At 45.2% G+C, this 22,153-nt stretch overlaps 1 protein-coding gene across 1 annotated transcript; it reads left to right on the top strand.

Annotated features, from left to right (window-relative positions):
• Positions 1–3,148: 3,148 nt before the first annotated feature.
• On the top strand, positions 3,149–18,946 carry SERPINB5 (serpin family B member 5). Its single transcript, XM_047086155.1, has 6 exons — positions 3,149–3,316; positions 6,948–7,085; positions 9,848–9,965; positions 12,507–12,649; positions 15,521–15,688; positions 18,554–18,946. The coding sequence occupies exons 1-6, from the start codon at positions 3,149–3,151 to the stop codon at positions 18,944–18,946; spliced, it is 1,128 nt and encodes a 375-aa protein (XP_046942111.1).
• The last annotated feature ends 3,207 nt before the right edge of the window (positions 18,947–22,153 follow it).

Below are 22,153 nucleotides of genomic sequence, written 5' to 3'. Positions count from 1 at the left end.
CGTGTACTGATTTACATTTTCCATCAGGGACTGGAAATCCAAGCCTTGAATTGCAACACAGCGTTAACTGGATTGTGTAATCAGCTGTCCTAAAAACCACCATTATCTTGTATCGCATGGAACCATTTAGACTAAATTTACCCTCAGATGCTTTAAAGGATGAATGAAGAGTGCTTCGCTTGAACAATGTGGTAAAATGAACATTTCCTTACCCTTTGATCCGCTTCTAGGTGTTTGCAGTCAAAATTCCCTGAGCGGATTACTCCAAGGCCTTGAATACACAGAGGAAATCAAACTTTAAAAGTAAAGTTTGTATCGATTATGCAAAATTATTCTAATTTCTCTTCTTGAAGGGTAGGAAGTACATGCTGGGAAGGACTACTGATGTTTGTTCAAGCAGAGTTGGTATGTTTTCATCTTATTATTGATGTGATCAGGCCTCAAGTTGTAAAAGCTTCGAGAAGTTTGCAGTGGCTTGGGTTTTAGGCCTCTCTTTTTGGTGAAGAAATAGCTCATTTAGGCATCTTTATTTGATGGAGAAATGACTCATGTTGAATTTTAGTTGTTGATGAACTCAGCCCCATCAGTGTTAAATTTGCCGTTGGAGAAAGCCAGACTTCAAGTCCTGAAAGTCTGTTACAGGGATCCCCCAAACCTTTTGTGAAGTTTCTTTTAATTTCTTCGTGGTGGACGTACTGGTCAAAACACCCTGTGTGCTTCCATTTCTGTCTCATGGCCTTCCGTACCCTTGATGTTGGGCGGCTTTGCCTGGGAGTGCACAGTCATCCCGAGCAGATCCCGCCCCAGAGAGAGGAGAAGGTCTCGGGCCCCAAAGAAATGTAAGATTTAAGGTTACCTTGTGGTAGGTTTTCAGAACAATGACCTAAGTTCACTTAGCTGTTCTTATTGGGGGCATAAAACAAAGGAGGAAGAAGTCATTGGAGATGAACAGCGAGCATGAATGGGTCAACAAAACATTCTTTTTGGTAATGGATTTGCTTTTATAGACTCTGAGATACATTATAACCTTCTCGAATCCGTCTTGCACACAAGCCACACGTCCCGTAAAAGGCGGATTCCTATCCTGGGCTCAGGCAGGGGCTGAAGAGTCTATGCAGCCCAGTTCTGTTCAAGAAAGTGTTATGCCCTGACTCCTTCAGTTAGGTGCCTTCAGGCTTGGTCAGTGATGACTGGATTGAACAGAAAGGTCGACCTTTTCTTAGAATAACAGTTCTCAAACTTTTCAATTCCTAGATGCCTTTGAACTCTTAAAAATTACCAAGGATCCCAAAGAGTTGTTTTTCTTTTCTTTTCCTTTCTTTCTTTTTTTTTTTTTTTTGATGTCAATTATATCTATTGGTATTGACCAAATCAGAAATTAAAACTGGAGAAATTTTAAAATATTTACTCATTTATTGAAGATACCAATCACGTGACCCTTACATATTAACACAAATAACCCATTTCTATGAAAAACCACTGTTTTCTAAAGGAAAAGAGGTGCAGAAAGAAAAGTAACACTGTCTCTTCATTTCCTCAAATCTCTTTAATATTTGGTTTAATAGAAGACACATCACGCAGACTCTGGAAACTCTGCTGCGTATTTGTGACAGATTGACAATGGAAAGACAAACAATGTCTAAAAACTTTTATGACGTTAAAAAAATCTCCGTGCCCCTCGAGGGGCTCGACCTCGACTCTGAGATCAAGAGTTGCATTCCCCACCGACGGAGCCAGCCAGGTGCCCCTGAAAGTGGTTTTGACCTCACGGACCCACCGAAAGGGTCTCAGGGACTTAGAGAACCTGCATGAGAATAAGAGTCCTCAGACAGGACTAGGTGCCCGCTTGTTGTTGTCTCCAATTCCCCAGGCCCCGTATTTTTAGCTGAACCCACCTTCTCTCTCTTTTCATTAACTCCTATATGATTTGTCACACTGCTCGCACAGCACGGGCAGCCGCACATTCCCCTTACTTGTCTACGTATCTGCCCCCAGAGATGGCAGGCTCAGAAGAGGAGGGACTCAGTTGATCCTGCTAATACTTTGTGTAGTGTCTTCCACACTGTAGGTGTGTACTAACAACAAAAACATTAACAGCTGTATTTATTAACTATTGCTGTGTTCTAGGTGGCCTACTAAGGCATGACTGACTGTATGAGTCTCCTCGAGCTGTTATGACAAAGTACCACCAATTGCGTGGCTTAAACCAATAGAAATTTATTCTCCCACCGTCTGGAGGGGCCTGAAATCAAGGTACCTGCAGGGCCCTGCTCTCTCTGCAAGCCGTAAGGGAGAGTCTGTTCCACGTTTTTCTTCTTAGGCTCTGGTGTTGCCAGTGATCTTTGGTGTTCCTTGGCTTGTAGAAGCGCCAGTTCACTCTCTACCTCTGTTGTCATGTGGCCTTCCCCATGGGTGCGTTCACACCATCTTCCCTTTGTGCACGTCTGTCTCAGTGTCTTTTCTCCTGTTTTTACAAGGACCTTGGTCATATTGGATTAGGGCCACCCTCACGACCTCAACATATCCTTTAGGGAGACACTATTCAACCCGTAACACTTACTAAATATTAAATTGAACCATACAAAACTGCTCTGATTTTTTGATTTATTTTTGAGAGAGGGAGAGAGAGAGCCAGTGGATGAGGGGAGGAGAGAGAGGGGGACAGAGGGTCTAAAGTAGGCTCGGTGCTGGCCGCGGAGATCCCAACGCGGGGCTCGAACTCACAAACTGTGAGATCGTGACCTGAGCCAAAGTTGGAGGCTCAACCGACTGAACCACACGGGCGCCCTTAAGACCGACTGATTTTGATCAGTGCCATCAACTGTTCCGTCCACCTGCTGAGGAAGAGGTGTGCAGGCTCCTGAGGATGGCCTTTGTGGCCGAGTAGGCCTGAATCTGGAGATTCTGGGCAGAGCTGGACACACAGAGGATCCCATATGCTGGGCTGTTCAGACCTTAGGACGTTTTCCCAGAAGTTTCTTCACCATTGGCTTTTCAGATTGCATTTACTGAAAGTTCCTTCGTCTCTTCTACCCAAGACCGTTACTTTGTTTGAATAGAATCCCGTTGCATTGGCAGAACGCCGTTGAGAACACCTCAGAGACGCTTTAGAAATAACCTCATCCTTGTCCTTTGCTGCAGGCCCACAATGGACGCTCTACAACTGGCAAATTCGGCTTTCGCAGTTGACCTGTTCAAACAACTGTGTGAAAAGGAGCCAGCGGGCAATGTCCTCTTCTCTCCGATCTGTCTCTCCACCTCTCTGTCACTTGCTCAAGTAGGCACCAAAGGTGACACAGCAAATGAGATTGGACAGGTAAGCTCCATACCTTGTTTCTGCTTTCGGTGGGAACAGACTTACCAGAACACAGAGGCGGTGCCTCGGGAAAATGAATGGGGGCTCTTGGAGAAAATTCCTCAGGATTGAGAAATGTGCCATTTCTCGCATCGTCTTAATCTATCTTTAAGTGTGTCGTTAATCTCTCCTGCGACCCACATTTACAAGTACCGTGTTGTGATGGACAACCTGGGGACCTGCTTGCTAGGCAATCACAATATTTACACTAACGAGTAGCCTTTGGCGAGTCTATCTGATACTTTGTGAAAATCAATCAAGATGGTGTTTGTTAAATGTGCCACTGCAGATACCCCGTCCAGTGCGTGTTTATTTATGGCATCATGCTTTATTTTAAGATGCAGGCTCAACTTCATTCTACTCTGTGATATATTCTACCCTATAATATGTCCATATTAGATAAATCGATCTGTGCTTATGTTGGTATAGAAATACCTTAAAATTTTTTCTGCCTTCAAGTAACAGGGATAAAGAAGCAGATGCGTTGTGCTTACTTACGTTCCAGAATACTCCCTGGGGCTTGAGTATCCTATTTAAGAAGAATGCAATGAACTGATGTCGACCCTCCCCCACATATGCATATAGTTGTATGTATATGTGTGTGTATTTTACTTTTTTTTTTGTTGTTGTTTGAGTTTCTTTTTGGCTATGGCTGACCATCTAGCTTTGTAAAATTCTTAGACCCCCCAAATGGAGTGATCTTCTCTATCTTGCTACGTTTCATATTTGCTCACTTACCTTTATTTTAGGTTATCATTCTTTTCAACTGTGATATAATTGACATACAACATATTCGTTCTAGATGTACCATATAATGATTTGATATCTGCACATATTGGAAATGATCGCCACGATAAGTCTAGTTGACATCTCTCACTCTACATTGTTACAAATTCTTTTTTTTTCTTGTAGAACTTTTGAGATCTACTCCCTCAGCAACTTTCAAGTATATAATACAGTGTTATTAACTACAGTCCTCATGCTGTACATTACATTCCCATGGATTATTCATTTTATGCCTGGAAGTTTTGTCCCCTTTTGGATCGTAGGTGGATGTGCTCCTAATTCCATTCCGTTATCTTCTTAGGTTGATGATTTTATGTTTAGTAGAATCTTCTTTTCCATCAACTCACAAGCATTTCAAAAATAGGGACCTCTTCTTATATCCATAAATCCTTACAAAGTAAGACCCACAAAGTATTATTTTGGTCAGGATGAACAATTTACACGTGAAATTGAGTGAGGCTTGGAAAGGAAACTTCAGTTGTGGAGAAAAGCTGTCTCTCTCTTCTCCGTCCTTGGTTCCTCACCCCCCACCCCTCCATTCCTACCCCCTTTTACCTTCCTCGTCTCCCACTAGAGAAGGGATGGTAAAGAGACCTTCCTGGTGGTGGGTCTGTTCTCAGTAATAATAATAAAGCTCTTTTCAGTACCTGCAATGGTTCCCCCAGTAATGGTGACCTGGGTTCTTTAATTTTTTGGTCTTTTTACCTGTCATTAGGCAGGAGAGCTACGTACTGCCTTGGATCAGACATCTAACCCTGCAGTACTGAGGCTTTGTGAGTCACAGGCACAATGTGCCCATTTAGTGACATTACCTAAGGTGTGGTGTCAGGGCAGTTATTATGACTTAAGAGTCAGGAGAGAATCACCTTATGCAGACATCGTTTTGGGGCACCATGAAACACAAGAGCTGCTGGGCTATCGGTTGGAATGAAAGACAAGTTAGGAACAAAATAGAAGGGGACTTCTTCCAGAAGATAGCATCGTGGTTTTAAGTAGCTTAGAATATAACTGTAAGAATAACTACTAACTGACTAGGGAAACAAAGACAAGAGACACGTAGCTTAAATTAAATTTCCTTACAGCTTGCAGCCCACTGACACCTGAAACCTCCAGAGTGTGACCTTCCTCAGGGACTCATGGCTGCCTCAATGTTTATATGTCATTAAAAACTAAAAGTAACTTTATCTTAATGGCACCTAAGCCCCACAAGGTCCTGAAAGCCTTGCTTCAAAATCCTTAGAAACTTACTTTATCTCTATTCTCCTTCCCACCACAAACTTAAAAGTATACAATCAGTCCTTCACAACCCCAGTGCAGCTCTTTCTGCCCACAGGTCCTGTCCCTGTGCTATATGAAAATTACCTTTTTGCACCAAAAATGTCTCAAGAATTCTTAGCCGTTTGCTCATGAACCCCACTTCCTAATTTCATCATTAAGGTTTCTTTTCTTTTCTTTTAAAATTATATTTATTTATTTATTAAAAAAAATTTTTTTTAATGTTTATTCATTTTTGAGAGACAGAGAGAGACAGAGCATGAGCGGGGAAGGGGCAGAGAGAGAGAGGGAGACACAGAATCCCAAGCAGGCTCCAGGCTCTGAGCTGTCAGCACAGAGCCCGACGCGGGGCTCGAACTCACGAACTGTGAGATCATGGCCTGAGCCGAAGTCGGGTGCTCAACCGACTGAGCCACCCAGGCGCCCCTCATCGTTAAGGTTTCGATATGATGTTTTAGATGGTTTCCATATAATGTCTGCAATGATCATAGCAACGCCGAAAAGTAGGTATTCTCAGTCCATTTTCCAGAGGGGAAAGGGAAGCTCTGAAGGGCTGGGCAAGATTACGTTTCTGGCGGGTACAGGCTGGGATTCCAAGGCAAGGGTGTCTGACTGTAGCCCACCCAGGGCAGCCACCTCTTGTGCTGACTCTACCACCAGTGATGCAGCAGCTCACGGTTAGAGCGACTTGTTGGAACAACTGATGGGGTCACATAGACCTTGCTAGAGACCCTCTATCCCCGAATCTGACATCTGCCTAATGATGGTCTCTCTTGGTGTTAATCTCTCTTCGCTTGCGTCTAAACTAGATAGAAGGGGGCGCGTGGGTGGCTCGGTTGCTTGAGTGTCTGACTCTTGATTTCGGCTCAGGTCACCATCTTGCCGTTTGCGGGTTCGAACCCCATGTAGGACTCTGCACCGACAGCGCTGAATCCCTGCTTGGGATCCTCTCTCCCCCTCTCTCTCTGCCCCTCCCCAACTTGTGCGCACACGTGCGTGTGCTCTCTCTCTCTCTCTCTCTCTCAAAAATAAATAAATACATAAATACGTAAATATCAAAAAAGTAATAAATAAATTGGATAGAAATTATACCCCAGCTTCACTCTTTCCCATGTTTAGAAAGGCCTTGGTCTGAGCCTCAGAGGCATCATTTTGAACAAAGGGCAAAATCCCCCCGATAGTTGAGTAAAGAGAAGAGTATCATTATGGCAGTATTTCTCAGCTGGGGACGGTTCCTCTCCCTCTTTTCCCAGGGACACCCGGCAAGGCCCGCAGACATTTTTGGTGTCACAAATGGAGGAAGGAGTGCTACTGGCAGTTAGTCTGCTGCTAAGCATCCTACAGTACCCAGGACTGCACCCCCACACACCCCCAAGAATTATCCAGCCCCAGATGTCAATGACACTCAGGTTGAGAAGCCTTGCTTTATGAGGACAGTTGAGCAGGAAGATACTGCTCCCCCATGGTCCTGTATCCATTGCAGTGGGAAGAGACAAAGCTTGGTGGATGATGGATTGTTTTCTCTTCACAGGTCCTTCATTTTGGAAACATCAAAGATGTACCCTTTGGATTTCAAACAGTGACATCGGATGTAAACAAACTTAGTTCCTTTTACTCCCTGAAACTGATCAAACGACTCTACGTAGACAAATCTCTGAATCCTTCTACAGTAAGTGGGTTAAAGCAATTCGCACCATTCGACTCTTTACCAGGAGTGGCATTTTCACGCGGTTACACCCACCACTTTGTTTTCAGCGAAATCCACTTCTAAGATGCTCATTTATGATTTGAAGCTTATTAAAATAAATCAGTCCTGGTGGGGAGTGTGGGGTCTCTTGATCAGATGGGGGGCGCCAAGTGTGGTGTGGTCCAATCTGATGGAGGCTGGCAGGAGGGTAAGGGGGTCCGGGGGGTGGGGACGGCCCTGAGGCAGAACAAAGAAGATAGAAGTTTATTGATACATCCCCAGGAGGGGCAGACAGGACAGCCAGGGAGAGACTGTCTGCCCTGAGAAAGTAGTGGGGGGCTTAGTTAAGGGGGGAGGTGAGGGGGTAAGGGAATGTATGGAATTCTCCTTTTTTAAGATCTGTGACCATTGGGTCAGCTAGGGTTCTCCTTAAACAGCAGGGCAAATGACCTGGATGAACATTTTGAGTTCCCTAAAGTTCTCCGCCTCATCTGTTTCTGCATACAATATTCTCTTGATGTTTCCCAAATCAATGAGAAAAATAACAACTGTATGAATTAATAGTTTTCATCCGTCACAAATTGGTTTTGTTTGCTTTACTCGGCTGGTCGCGTGGGTATCTGTACAAGGTAGCTCTAGGTATTTAATTTTAGCTGTTTCTTGAAGGAATCATATAATGTATACTGTAGTATCCTTAGATTTGATCCCAGAGTATATCACAATATTTTTCAAGTCTGTATTTGAAACACGTAGCCAGCATTCTAGACTACCACATAGACGTTCTTTCTCTACTTTAACAATAAAGAATTGATTCAGTTTGTGGTTGCCTGTTCAAAACTGCAAGCTCTCCAAATCTAAAAGGTAGACTGTCGGTTAAATAGCTTACCATAGTTTTACTAACTGCTACGGTAGCTGTCTTTCTGGTTGAGATCTTTTGAGGACATCCATCACTAGATTATTGTTGTGACTTTATTCTTAAAAAATTTTTTTTAATGTTTATTCATTTTTTTGAGAGGGAGAGAGAGAGACAGAGCACGAGTCAGGGAGGGGCAGAGAGAGAGGGAGACACGGAATCTGAAGCAGGCTCCAGGCTCTGAGCTGAGCTGTCAGCCCAGAGCCCGACGCGGGGCTCAAACTCGTGAACCATGAGATCACGAGCTGAGCCGAAGTCGATGCTTAACCCACTGAGCCACCCAGGCGCCCCATGTTGTAATTTTATTCTTATTGCTTGAAGACATATATACGCAGCCTTCTTTTCTGCCAACAATCACCCAGATAATTAAAAAAAAAAATACTGAGATGTGAGCTGGGGTCCGAGCATGGAAAGTTTTTTGAAAGCTCCCCAGGTGGTCCTTAGGAAGATGCTGAATACATTTTGCGCCAGCAGTGAGGACAGTGGAGGTGTCTTTATCTTGGTGAGGCTCTGATGTTTTGGGGTGGCCCCAGTTCTCTCAGTCAACGGCAACACGCAGTCCCAAGGTTGGGTTGTAGTTCACAGATGCAAAGTGGCTGAGGCTGTCACTGCTCTGAAGAAATTCAAGGGGCCCCCTGTGCTTAGGACGTTTAATCAGATATGTTTCATTTGGTTGAACTTCCGTTCAACATTTTGAATTATTTCAACCAAACTTGAGTTTGGAGTTGAAAGAGATTTTTTCAAAGCCGGTTTAAAGAAATTTTTGAAGTTTAAAGAAATTTTTTCCATCCTTCTGTTGGGTGTACATCACTTGCAAATGCACCAAGAATAGAACAAAGGAGCGCGTGGCCTGAGGGGGGCTGCCTGCCTCAGAACTACCTGGATGTTTGTGAAAAGTGCTAATTCCTGGCCTCAGATCACTCAGTGGGGATGGGTCTTGGGGTTTGGCATTTTTAACAATACAACCCCTGCCGCGTTCACTACGGAGCCCTGTTTCAAACTTAAATGTGAGAAGAGTCCACCGGGAATCTTGTTAAAATGCACATTCTGGTTCAGTACGTCTGGGGTGGGGCCTGAGAGCCTGCATTTCTTTCTTTCTTTTTTTTTTTAATTTTTTTACCATTTATTTTTGAGAGAGAGAGACAGAGTGGGGGGGGAGGGGCAGAGAGAGAGGGAGACAGAATCTGAAGCAACCTCCAGGCTCTGGTCTGTCAGCACAGAGTCCCATGCGGGGTTCAAACCCTGGAACCTTGAGATCATGACCTGAACCAAAGTCAGATGTTTAATCAACTGAGCCACCCAGGCGCCCCAAGAATTTGCATTTCTATTAAGATCCCAGGTGATGCTGTGGCTCTTGGTCCTTGAGCTCCACTTTTAGTAGCAAATCTCTAGAGTTGGTATGAATGTCAGTGAGTAAGAGTTTCCTGCTCACAGAGTTCTCTTTTCTGTACATTTCTTCTGTTCTAAGATATCTATCTATATCTATATCTACATCTATATAATATACCCTTTAATGTTTCTAAGTTGGATTCATATTATAACTCTTGTGTAGCGTAATGTTTCTTTCTTTCCTCCAAAGCTGCTACTACACTGAGAGAGGCATTTAATAATAGCTATTGTCTTAGAATTGAAGAAATGAAACACTTTATACGAAGGGCATTTCATTGATTTCCACATGAAGCCTCCATTTATAGTATTTACAGATGCTGAAAGGGTATTCACCCATCTGGACATTTTACAAACCCCAATTTAGTTGGAATCGTGGAAGGGCACGATGGTTTGACTGCAGAGTTCAGGTATTTTGTGATTTTATGAGCTGGACGTTTTTCAGGAGTTCATCAGCTCTACAAAGAGACCCTACGCGAAGGAAATGGAAACCGTTGACTTCAAAGATAAATTGGAAGAGACGAAAAGTCAGATCAACCAGTCCATCAAGGACCTCACCGACGGCAAGTATCTTTTACTTACTTGGACACCGCCTTCTCTTGACTCTTTCTGCTAAGCAGAGGACTGAACATCTGGAGGCTTCCTTGGATGCCTTCAGTAGACAGGCTAAATTCTTGCCCTTGAAATGCCAGACATGTCAACCACGTGACTCCTGGGCGTGTCGACACCCTCGTCATCTAAGGCTTGGCAGGAATTCCTGGTGCTTCAGTTCTGGTCCACTTTGCTGTGCTCCCCAGGGAGCTGCTGGCTGGTCCTCCTGGAGCCCCAGCCCTGCCTCCAACAGAGCGTGGCGTTGGGCCACTCACTGGCCAGTTTCTCGATGCGGAGACGAAGGGCTTGGGCTTTAACTTAATCCCTGCGGCCACCTTCGGCTCAAAAATTCTGCACATTTTTTGAAGGAAAAAAGGACAAAAGCTCCTAGGCAATCAAACACACATCCAGAAAAAACGAAGTGAACTGAGGAGGAAACTTGTCCTCAGACCCACCACTCCCAGTGCTGGTCTGCCCTCTGCTAGCCTCAGGGTCTCTTCCGCAGTATCTGCCAGGTCCTGCCCCTGGCTCAGTGCTCTCCTCCTGCACCGACCCTCCCCGCCCCACCCCACCTCCATGGTGAGTCGTCCTCCCCTGATAGGAATTGGAGCTGGGATGAGTCTGAGTGCCGGTCAGTGTCCATGTGTCCCTTCCCGGGGACATGTTTGTGTTGTACAGAGTGGACTTGTTGGGACACAGCACTTAAATGTGAAGGACTGACTGTGCAGATGAACCTTTCAGGTCCCACCTGCAGTCCCGGGAGGGTCACGCTTCTCGGCAAGGGAGACACGCTTCCTGTAGGAATGGCCAGAGGGGTCCTGTCGTGCCGGTCGTGCCGCTGACTCAGGAATGACAGGTTCCACGCTGTAACTGCAGAGTGAGGCCATGGAGAGAACGTGGTCTCAGAGTCATGGAAGACCCAGGTTCAAATCCAGACACTGCCACTTTGCACTGAGTTATTTGGATAGAGAACCTCAGTTTACTGAACTGTAAGATGGGGCATATGTTACTTGGTTAATTTTTACACGGTTGTTGTGAGAATCAGGTTAGACAATATAGGTTAAAGAATAATATAAGATAGCGAAGGTAATATATGGTAGCCATAGCTATGCGTGGACACACGTGCATATTCATACATATATATGTCCTTGAAATGACCTTTTCATTGCCTTCATATGTAAAGAAAAAACAGGTATAAGTAACGCCAGGCTGTGCACAATTTAAAAATTTATAAGCAAAAGCAGCTCCGTTTAAATCGCTGTGTAATTGTTTTGCTTCTAGAATTGCCATATAATTGTATTTTGCTCTCCAAGGGCCTTTAAAAGACCTTCACAAATTTAAGGTTTTTATGGGAGAAGGTAGCTTAGTGAAAAGTCCTCTGAGTTTAGAATCAGAAATTCGAGGTTTCAGTTGAAATGACCACCTGCTGGCTCCCCTTCTTCTCCGGTCTTTAAGTTCCTTCTTTGACATGATTACGGATTCAGCACATCGTGTGATGTTGGCGGGACTGAAAATGCGGGGCTCCTTATTAAAAAAGGTATTACGCATTTTAAGGTGGTGACAGGGGAGCATGAAGCCAGTACAGGGCCCTGCACACACACCGCCACAGGTCCACGAAGCGGGTCCTGAGCGGAGAGGTGACAATCCGAGGGATTAGGTCAGTGAGAATCCCTTGCTAAACATGTCAGTACTATTCAAATGTGAGGACTTTGCTCTATCAAGGCATTATCACCACTGAACTGTTGTGGCTGTTGGGAGCTTGATCTGTGCGGTAATTACGGTGCCGACCTTGACACAAACAGGTGTCTGCAGCAATGTAATCTTTGGGTGGGGGAGGGGAGGGTGGCAAGCTGTTTGGCCAAGAGCGCAGCTCGGTTCTGTGCGGATCTGCTTTCCAGCTGCGGGCACGAGGAAGGCTGCTTGGCCTTTCCGAGTCCCAGGTTCCTCAAGTATAAAATGCGGCGGACGATCCTGGCTTTACAGGATCCTTGTGAGGGAATATGCGTGAAAAGGCTAAAATTACACTCGTGCGTCTTCATCCCAGAGCACAGGCTTTGCAGTCCAAAAGACTCATTAGAATCCCGAATCCCTCCTTGCTCATGTGTCATCTCGGACAAGTGACTTAACAGCAATTCTCAGCGTCCTCATCTGTAAAATGGGGAGAAATACACAGATATCGTGCATAGGAAATCTCTAGCACACTGCCCCACACCAGGCATTCAAAAGGGGTAGCTCGTGCTTTTCTTCTTCCTGTTCTTCCTGTTCTTCTCCCTCCCTTCCCCTCTGCTTTCTGCCCGCCCCAGCCCTGCCGCCAGATCTCCTCGGTAAGTCTTCTCGCAACAGGATGAAAGGAGAGAAAGGAACCCTTGTGAGGCATTCCGGGCCATCGATCGAACCTTGCGTGGGTGGCTCCAGCCGTGACAAATACCCAGGGAGCGGATGCGGTGTGGATCCCAGATGTGGTGTTGAAGAATAACCCTGTGCAATCTGTGGTTTCCTACAATTGTTTGCAGGCCGCTTTGAGAACATTTTGTCTGACAGCGGTGTCAGTGACCAGACCCAAATCCTGGTGGTTAATGCTGCCTACTTCGTTGGAAAGTGGATGAAGAAATTTCCTGAATCCGAAACCAGAGAATGCCCTTTCAGAATCAACAAGGTACGTAAGGCCGCGTGTCAAAGGCTCCCAAGTACAGATCTGAAAAATTATGGAAAATTGAGGCATAGGAGGTAGTGTGCCTTTCCTGAGACCAATGGTTGGGAGGGGAGGGGTGGGCAAAGAACCATAATCCCCTCTCGTAATAGTCAGTGAGCACGCCCCCACTGCACCCAGAGGTGTAGTTTTTATATTTAAGAAAGTGTTCATGGGCGGAAGGGAGGGGGAGTGCGGGGGACTCCTTTACTGTCATCAAATCATAAAGCTGGGAGGTGTCAGATCCTGGAGACTCAGACTCTAGAAGAGAGTCACTCAAGATTTGAAATGTCACTGATTTTTCAGCGTGGCCTCTAACCAAGCAGGAAAACACTGCTGCGTGAGGATACACCCTCCTTTTGAACGCGGACTTTTCCTTTGTTTCCGTTGCATTACTTTTGTCAGCCTCTGAACTTTTTCACAGGTCTTACTAAATAAACCTTTTCTCCTGTCCCATGGTGTCTTCTTTAAGGGTAGACTAAATTGAGGAAGTTGTATTATGAAAGGTGTAAATAGTGCCTGTTCGGACAAGGTGAACACACGCACACGTTTTTTGGAAGAGTCTGTATTTAGTCCTGTGTTCAGAAGATATGTCTCTCGATTTATATTCTGGAAAATGGAATTATTGTATCCATCTTCGCTGCTGATAAATGAAATAGATGCCTGTATTTGGTGGCCACAACTATAGGCAAATTCACATGACTAGCCGTCTAACTTGATGGAGAGTTTTAGACAAATCTAGAGTGTCTTTAAGAGAAATAAATGAAAGCATTAGCAGTAAATTTCAAAAGTAGTATGCTTTTCTATCCTAATTCTATTTCTGGTTGTACCTAGAATGGAAGTCTTTAATTATTTATTGACCAAATATTTAGTGAGCAACTACTACGTGATGGGATATATCAAGATAATAAGACATGGTTTCTGCTTTGACTGTAGTCTAGTTAGGGTGAGGGGTGTGTGTGTGTGTGGGAAACAGTCACATAAACAAACATCTCTAACCATGTGACAAGTATTGAAATAGAGGTATTACAAAAAGTAAAATAAGCATAGTCTAGCTCTGCTGAGAGGTGTTGGGGGAAATTCAGTTTACTGTTTGAAGATCCCAGATATAAGTTTTACTGAAATATTATCTCCCAGGCCTGATATGAAGCTTAAAATGTCCCCTAAAAGAGATCCAGTTAACAGGCAAATATCCTGAGGGAGATATAGATCGAAATAATAAGCTACAGTAATTTACTGTCAGTCTCTTACTCTTTAGTATGAACTAATTTTCCTTCAGAAAATCAGTCATGTCAGTAGCAGAGGCACAGTCAGATATCAATGGGGACAGAGAGAAGGAAGGGCCTGGGATGCTGCCCAGAGAGAAAAGCCTGGGCACCAAGACCCTTTTGGAGGAGTGTGGAATGCATTGGAACTAGAAGCGACTTAAGAGATAATTTGGGGGGCGCCTGGGTGGCGCAGTCGGTTAAGCGTCCGACTTCAGCCAGGTCACGATCTCGCGGTCCGGGAGTTCGAGCCCCGCGTCAGGCTCTGGGCTGATGGCTCAGAGCCTGGAGCCTGTTTCCGATTCTGTGTCTCCCTCTCTCTCTGCCCCTCCCCCGTTCATGCTCTGTCTCTCTCTGTCCCAAAAATAAATAAACGTTGAAAAAAAAAATTTTAAAAAAGAGATAATTTGGTTACTTAATATTCTCATTTAAGAAATTATGAAATATTTTAAACATGTAGAGTATTCTAGAAAATAATAAAACAAACTCCAATGTACTCAACAGTCAGCTTTGTCAATCTTTATATTTTGCTGTATTTATTTTAGATCTTTAAAATTTTTTTTAACGTTTATTATTGAGAGACACGGAGACCCAGAGCATGAGCAGGGGTGGGACAGAGAAAGAGGGAGGCACAGAATCCGAAGCAGGCTCCAGGCTCCGAGCTGTCAGCACAGAGCCCCATGCGGGGCTCGAACTCACAAACCTCGAGATTGTGACCTGAGCCGAAGTCGAAGTCAGATGCTTAACCGACTGAGCCACCCAGGCGCCTCTATTTCAGATCTCTTAAAGAAAAAAAAAAAAAAATACAACAACAATAGCACTTCCCCTGGGTAGCCCCTCCTTCCCTGTCTCAAGGTTCCTCCCCAGAGGTAACGACCATTCTGAAATGTCCAATTCCCTCCTGCTACTGACAAGGAAACTGAGGTCCAAGGAGTGAAGTGACTCCCTTAAGATCACACCATCTGTTTATGTCACATTTGAGACCGAAACCCCAGGTTCTTATCTCGAATTCAGACTTCTTCACAGCTCAGATCAGAGTAGGCGGCCGTACAGGGAGAGGGGGATTAAAAACAAAGGAGAACAGAGGACCAAACAAATGTGATTTGTGTCTTGCTGTGTGCTGAGTGTTCCCTCATATGTATTCGACCAGCAAACGCTGCCTAAGTAGCTATGTGGTTTGCCCTCGAATTTATTTCCACTCCACCAGGAATAAAGAGCTGGCAATTATGAGCATCTATAAAGACTAAGTCAAAGTCTGCCTCTGTTTTCAGTCTTATTCTCTTATTTTCAATGTTTTGTATAAGCAAGTGCCGTATTACGTATAGTTCCCGAAATATATTGGAATGATAAGGCATGTGAATGGCTTTTCAAAGGAAGTCATTGCTCGTCCGGGGACAGTCGGTGATGGTCTGGGTCCAGTACAGTTGGGATCCCAGCGGAGGGATGATTACACCACAATGGTCTGAAACTATAACAAGAACAAATGTGCGTGTGTGCGTGTGCGTGCGGGTGTGTGTATTTATGCTTGTGTGAACTGAAAAGCAAGTGATCCGAATTTCTTCTTCTCTTACAGACAGACACCAAACCGGTGCAGATGATGAATATGGACGCCACGTTCTGTATGGGCAACATTGATGGTATTAATTGTAAGATCATAGAGCTTCCCTTTCAAAACAAACACCTCAGCCTGCTTATTCTGCTCCCCAAGGATGTGGAGGATGAGTCCACGGGCCTGGAGAAGGTGAGGAGGGAGAGGGGTGTTCAACACAAAGGTGCCACCTGCTGTGACAAGGAGCCGTGTGGAGGGCACTGTGCGTGGCTGTGACGCTGCCCTGCCTTACACATCACTTGCTCAGTCGTCTCCAAGGGTTTCGTAGTCCTTTCTGGGCCTTTGTCTTTGATATGAAAACGGCCAGCATGTATTTGGCACTCGTGACCAGCCAGGAGCTGTGAGGTCCCCATGTACGCCTTCTCCTCGACTTCTTGGGACAGGCCTATCTATTTATTAGAAGCTGTCACGGTGCTCTTGTTGACTGAGGGACCTGAGGCACAGCAGGGGAGGTGACAAGTCTGTGGTCACCTAACTCATCGGTGGCACGTAGAATCAGAATTGGAGCCCGGGAAGTTGGAATCTGTGTTCTTAATCTAGCCCCGAGTGCCTATTATTAGCATCTTGCGTTAGTGTGGTACATCTGTTACAACCGATGAACCAGTTGTCCACACACTATTCATAAAGTCTGCAGCCTGCTTTAGGGTTCACTTTGTGTTGTACCTTCTACGGGTCCGGAAAAGCTCTTTTAATGTGTACACACAGAGGAGATTTTATTATGCTTCATCCTTTATGGAGGTTATTAGAGGCACGAGGTGTAAATAACAGTAGAGGTTCATCTCCTTGTGAAGGATGCTTTTGCTCCCCCTCTGCTCTGGTAGCCCCATCCAGCCACCCAGGGCCACCTGCTCCCCCCTCGGCCCCGTGTTCCCAGCTCCCTAGCTCCCCTCCACCGGGGCCTCGGCCCTTGGCCAGGGAGAAGGACAGGCTCGTTGAGGACCCCAGAGGTCACCCGCTTCATTTCCAGTCATGCCTCGGTTACGCCCTGGCTTTCCAGGGAGTGGTCTCAGTCCACGTCCCTCCTACCTGCTGCTTTAATGGTCATTACGCTTTATCCACCACTGGCCTTCGTTACTCTTTTTCCTTAATGTTTGTTTGTTTATTTATTTATTTATTTATCTAGAGCTCGAGCAGGGGAGGGGCAGAGAGAGAGGGAGACAGAGAATCCCAAGCCCTGATGCGGGGCTGAAACCCATGATCAAACCGTGAGATCGTGACCTGAGCCAAAGCCAAGAGTCGGACGCTTAATGGACTGAGCCACCCAGGCGTCCCTGGCCTTCATTATTCTTTCATTCACATTCACTGCGCTTTTTCTTTTTCACTCCACTCCATGCCCTATCTCCTCTTCTCTCGCTGTTGTTATTCAGCTGTTTTGCACTTTACCTTACTTACGTGAAAGACCCTCATACCATTTTTTTTTTTTTCTGATTAAAGTACAGAATGGGAGAAACCAAACTTTTGAGCCTCAGAGAAATTCAAGAACACGCTTTGTGTTCTTCTCCAGGGGCCACCATAATAAGTACCACAAACTGAGTAGCTTAAACAAGAATTTATTCTCTCATAGTTCCAGAGGCTAGAAATCTGAGCTCAGGTGTTGGTTCCTGCTGAGGGTTGGGAAGGAGACTCTGTTCTATGCCTCCCCACTTAGCTTCTGGAGATTGGCCACCAATCTTTGGTGTTCCTTGGCTTAACATGTGTCACTTCAATCTCTGCCTCTGTCTTCACGTGGCTTCCTCCCTGTATGCGTGTGTATCTGTGTCCAAAATTTTCCTTTTTATAAGGACACTGGTCATATTAAGTTAGGGCCCATCCTCATGACTTCATCTTAAGTAATGACACCTACAAGGATTCTGTTTCCCCATAAGGTCACATTCTAAGGCACCGTGGGTTAAGACTTCAATATAAAAATTTAGTTTTTTGCTGGGAGGGGGCACAATTTGACCCATAACACATATATAATGGAGGAGGGGAAAAAACTTTTTTTTTCCCCCTTCTGACTAGTCTTTTTGAATTATGAATGAATATTCTTCCCTCTCTTCATTCTCAGATAATAAATGGGCAAGAGAATATACCTTTTGGCTGAAAAATTCTAGTTACTTATGGCAATCTTTCGGTTCTAATAATGTGCCATAAATAAAAACAGTAGTCATTGAAAACCAGATTATCATAGATGAACAAGAGAATCCAACGGTACCTTCCCCCACTAAACACAAAACAGACTTGTGACCAGTCTGTGACCTTGCCATGTTACTGATTTTTATGAGTTTCATGTGAATAACTTCAGTGCAGGATTGTCCCATGATAATACGGTCAAGGTACTACCATTCTCAGTTGTATTCTTGTTTCTTCTCCAGCCAGTGAGGGGTTGGGAGGGCAAGGAGCAATTTCAGATTTGCTCAGTGAAGAATTTTGTGACTCAACCATTTCATGTGTCATGGCATAGCTCTCATTTTTAAAATAACCAACTGAAATGGATGCATTCATCACCCCCGGTCTTCGAGAATGACCATAGACAGCTTAACAAAGAGTAACTCATTTTACAAAGAGTAACTTTAGATTTGATTTGAGTTACTTTTGATGCCAGGCCAAGTACCCGAATATTCTGGATTTCCTAGAGGAGAAATTAAAACAAGCATTCAAGCAATAGTATGTATAAAAGCCCTCCTAGTTTTAGGTTTATTTTACTCTTATTTATGCAACATCATCGGCCACACATCCATTTCTACTCTATAACTTGAAAGAAATAGCCTGAGACATTTCGGGGCAAGGGGACTGTGGTCGGAGCATGGCGGGGAGGAGAGCAGTGCTGGGTGGCTGGGTGCATCTTTGATGCGGGAAACCAGTCCCACACCCGGACCGCAGGGTTGATTCCATTTTCGGTGGTCTGAGTGCACTGCTTCACCACTGGACTCACGATGGCACTTTCTGTTGCCAATCAAGCAGGATCTTTCACATCTGGGAATAAAAAAATAATTTCCTTTCCTTTTGGTCCTTCAGGTTGAACAACAACTCAACTCAGAGACGCTCTTGCAGTGGACTAATCCCAGCACCATGGCCAATGCCAAAGTCAAACTCTCCATTCCAAAATTTAAGGTGGAAAAGATTGTTGATCCCAAAGCTAGTCTGGAAAATCTAGGGCTGAAAAATATCTTTAATGAGAATACATCCGATTTCTCTGGAATGTCAGAGACCAAGGGAGTGGCCCTCTCCAATGTCGTTCACAGAGTGTGCTTAGAAATAACTGAAGATGGTGGGGATTCCATGGAGGTGCCAGGGTCACGAATCCTGCAACACAAGGATGAATTCAATGCCGACCACCCGTTTATTTACATCGTCAGGCACAACAAAACGCGAAACATCATTTTCTTTGGCAAGTTCTGTTCCCCTTAAGTGGCAAAAGCCCGGGTTAAGTCCCACCTGACTTCTCTGTAAACTCTGCATCCAAAGAAACACTTTCTAAACACAATAAATTGTTAATATTGCTGGATTTGGAAGCTGCTGGTACTTGACCTGTGTAGCCCTCATACCAATAGACCCTTCTTTTCCAATTCTTTGTTTTGTTCTCCCTTCACCTCCTCCCCATAAGACACAATGCTTTTAATGAAAAGGAGTTACTCTGGAGGAAATATATGTATTCATTATGTGTCAGCTTATCTCAGGTTGTTGGCAGGAATACAGTCTTTCACAAAGAAAATCCCCGGAAGGGGGATCTGGAGGATTTTAGAGCTTTACCTTCCTTCACTGGGATCAGAATTCTGGGAACACCAGAATGTTCCAGACATTCTTACTTCCCCAAAAGACTAAAGAAACTGGTACACGGGATCCACAAAACTTTCCTAGCCCCGCTGGAACTTGGGCACACGTTCAGGCTACTGTCGGTCCGCAGCTCCTTATGCTAAACGGTGGTACCGGTGTTTTCCTCAAACTCTGACTTTTTGGGATTTTAGAAAGCTAACCCGTTGCACATACTATGTGTTTCGGAACTCCACTGATAGAGTCTGGGACAGCACCCTATAAATCAACACCTTAATGTTTCTGCCACAACCCATACATATTCACACAAGCTGGATAGACAGACTCTGAGCAGCCCGTAAGTACCAGGTTTTGCCACCAAATGAGTGTGCCAGCAGCTTATGAACAGACTGTGTTTTCAGAACTTTTGGAAACTTTGGAGTGTCGGAGAAGGGATTGCAGACCTATAGCAGCTGAAGTGCAGCACCTCGGCGGGGGGAGGCAGGATTTTACTAAAAGCCCACTTTCACTTTAAGCAGGACACCCACCCAGTCACTTGGTTGGTGGTTAGACCAGTGACTGGCAGTGAACGCTGAGTCGGCAAGGTCTTGGGTGTCTGATAACCGGGGACCTCAAACCCGAGGGGACTTTTAAGGGAGCCAATGAGAGAGTAAGGAACTTTTCCGTTTGTTCGATGTGATAGTGGGAAGGGGAAAGGAGTTAATGCCTTTGGGAAACCTTTGGGAAACAGAACTAAAGCAACCCAGTGCTCTCACTGCCGTGACATGCACGTTTCCAGACTGTGGCTTTAGTTACTGTGGATGGCTAGTTAGTAACTTCCATGAACGTAATTTGGGAAGGTGGCCTGTCCAGTAATCTATGCTGCAAATACACGGATTAATTCACTGGCAAGGAGAGCGCATTTACTGAAGGTTTCATGATATTCCTTTGCTCATCTCTTCTCTGGCATTCGTTGTAAATATGTTCAACTTTCTTCTTGCTCCGAAGGTTCAATATTTAATTTCTTGGATGCTATGGACAATAAAATATTATGGAACTGCGTGTCTTGTTTCTTCCATGACATCAAGTTTCCTATTTTGAAATAGACCGAAGCCAGCGTTTACAAAAGCATTCCTGTATGTGAGTGCTTTTTGAGGGGGCCGATGTAGAATAAAAAGGAATAAGAATAATTACTGTCCTTATTCCTTGTCTTCCTTTCTTCCTGCCCACCAAGCTTGCTTCCTCCCCCCATTCCCTTTCATCGTGGGGGGGTGGGTGGGTGTGGGGTTAGGGTTAGGGTTAACTCCCTCTTCAGCCAGGGGAGATCTGGGATGCATTTCCACGGTATGAAAGTGTGCAATGACATGAGAGGCACTCGGGAACAGGACACAGAGCTTTTCTCCTGCAGTTTGTACTGAAGGCCCAGCCCCAAAATCTAATTTTATTTTTTTTCTCTCTTTTTAATGTCTATTTATTTATTTTGAGAGAGAGAGAGAGAGATCTGAGAGTGCTCACGTGCATGGGGAAGGGGCAGAGAGAGAGGGTCCCAAGCGGAACCCACACTCAGTGCAGAGCCCGACACGGGGCTCAATCCCACAAACCGTGAGATCATGACCTGAGCCAAAATCAAGAGTTGGACGCTTTACTGACTGAGCCACCCAGGTGCCCGCTCAAAATCTAGTTTTATTAAGGAAGGTGTATATACTCAAAATATTTGCTATTAAGTACATGTTTCTCAAGGCACATTTGTTTTCAATCAGTTACAGTATCCCTGAACCTAACATGCAACATAGTCCTTTTCCTGTCCTTGTGCTGTGCCCACATAGAATGTGTCCTCTCCTGCAGGAATGGTTGAGCACAAAAAGTGGAAAATGCTCCCCAATTCCCCCCAAAAGAAAGCCATTTGTGCAGGCTTGCTGGGGAGGGGGGGTGGTCCAAACCAGGTTTTGCCACTCTTGGCTCATTACCCCCTCTAGGCTATGAAACAGAAAGTATGGGTTAATGCAGAAAGGTGTAGTGAGTATTTAGAGGAGGGAAGGGATTAATGCCTCTTTAAGCCAAGTGTTCAGGGAGCTTGAAATGTCTCCTGGAATTTGGAAAGCACCAAAACTTCGGATTTACTCTTGCCTGGGATGCTCTAATCCAGTGGTTTTCAACCAGGGGCAGTTCTGTCCCTTAGGGACATTTTGTTGTCACAACTAGGGTGGGGTGCTGCTGGCATCTAGTGGGTAAAGGCCAAGAATTCTCAATATTCTACCATGCCCAGAACATCCCAGAGCAGAGAATGGCCAACACTGAGCACTGCTGAGGGTGAGGAAGCTGGGACCCTATCTAAAGAACAGATGCTGGGGAGGGGTCCCCCGGGCAGAGCAGGGAGGAGGGGGTGCAGGGGGCATGCAGAGAGGGTGCCTGCTGTCAGCAGCAGTGACACGTGCAGGGGGCCACGCTGGAGTATTTTAAGACTCTGCTCAAAGGTCCGCCCAGTGAAGGTGTGTGTTCTCCCGGGAGCCCACGGGAGCGTCCTGTGAGAAAGAGGCACCTCTCGCCCTAGAGTCCAATTGCACCAGTGAGGCGAGGTCCTTCCCTTCTCCCCTTCCCTCTCCTTCCTCCCCTCGCCCCACAAGTTGCGTATTATAAGGAGCAGCAGAAGAGCAGGGTGGGTAAGTGGTGGGGAAGCCTCCCTCCACTTCCGTCCTCTGTGGGTTAGTGAGCCCCAACAGACCCCAGGCTGTGATGGATGGAGAATCTGAAGTTCTGATTTAGCAGAATTCTGGGCTTTTTCACTTCTGAAAATGTCTTCATTAATACATGAAAGTGACCGGAGAGGCATCAGTCTAGGGCATTTGGTTTAGGGGGTGCGAAGGA

Source organism: Lynx rufus, unplaced genomic scaffold (genome assembly GCF_022079265.1).
Source record: "Lynx rufus isolate CCGP_SWC_20201006 ecotype Redwood Valley unplaced genomic scaffold, mLynRuf1.p SCAF_20, whole genome shotgun sequence".
Classification (NCBI taxonomy): domain Eukaryota; kingdom Metazoa; phylum Chordata; class Mammalia; order Carnivora; family Felidae; genus Lynx; species Lynx rufus.
The sequence above is the reverse complement of the archived record's forward strand: the minus strand, read 5'-3'. Positions and strand labels throughout refer to the sequence as shown.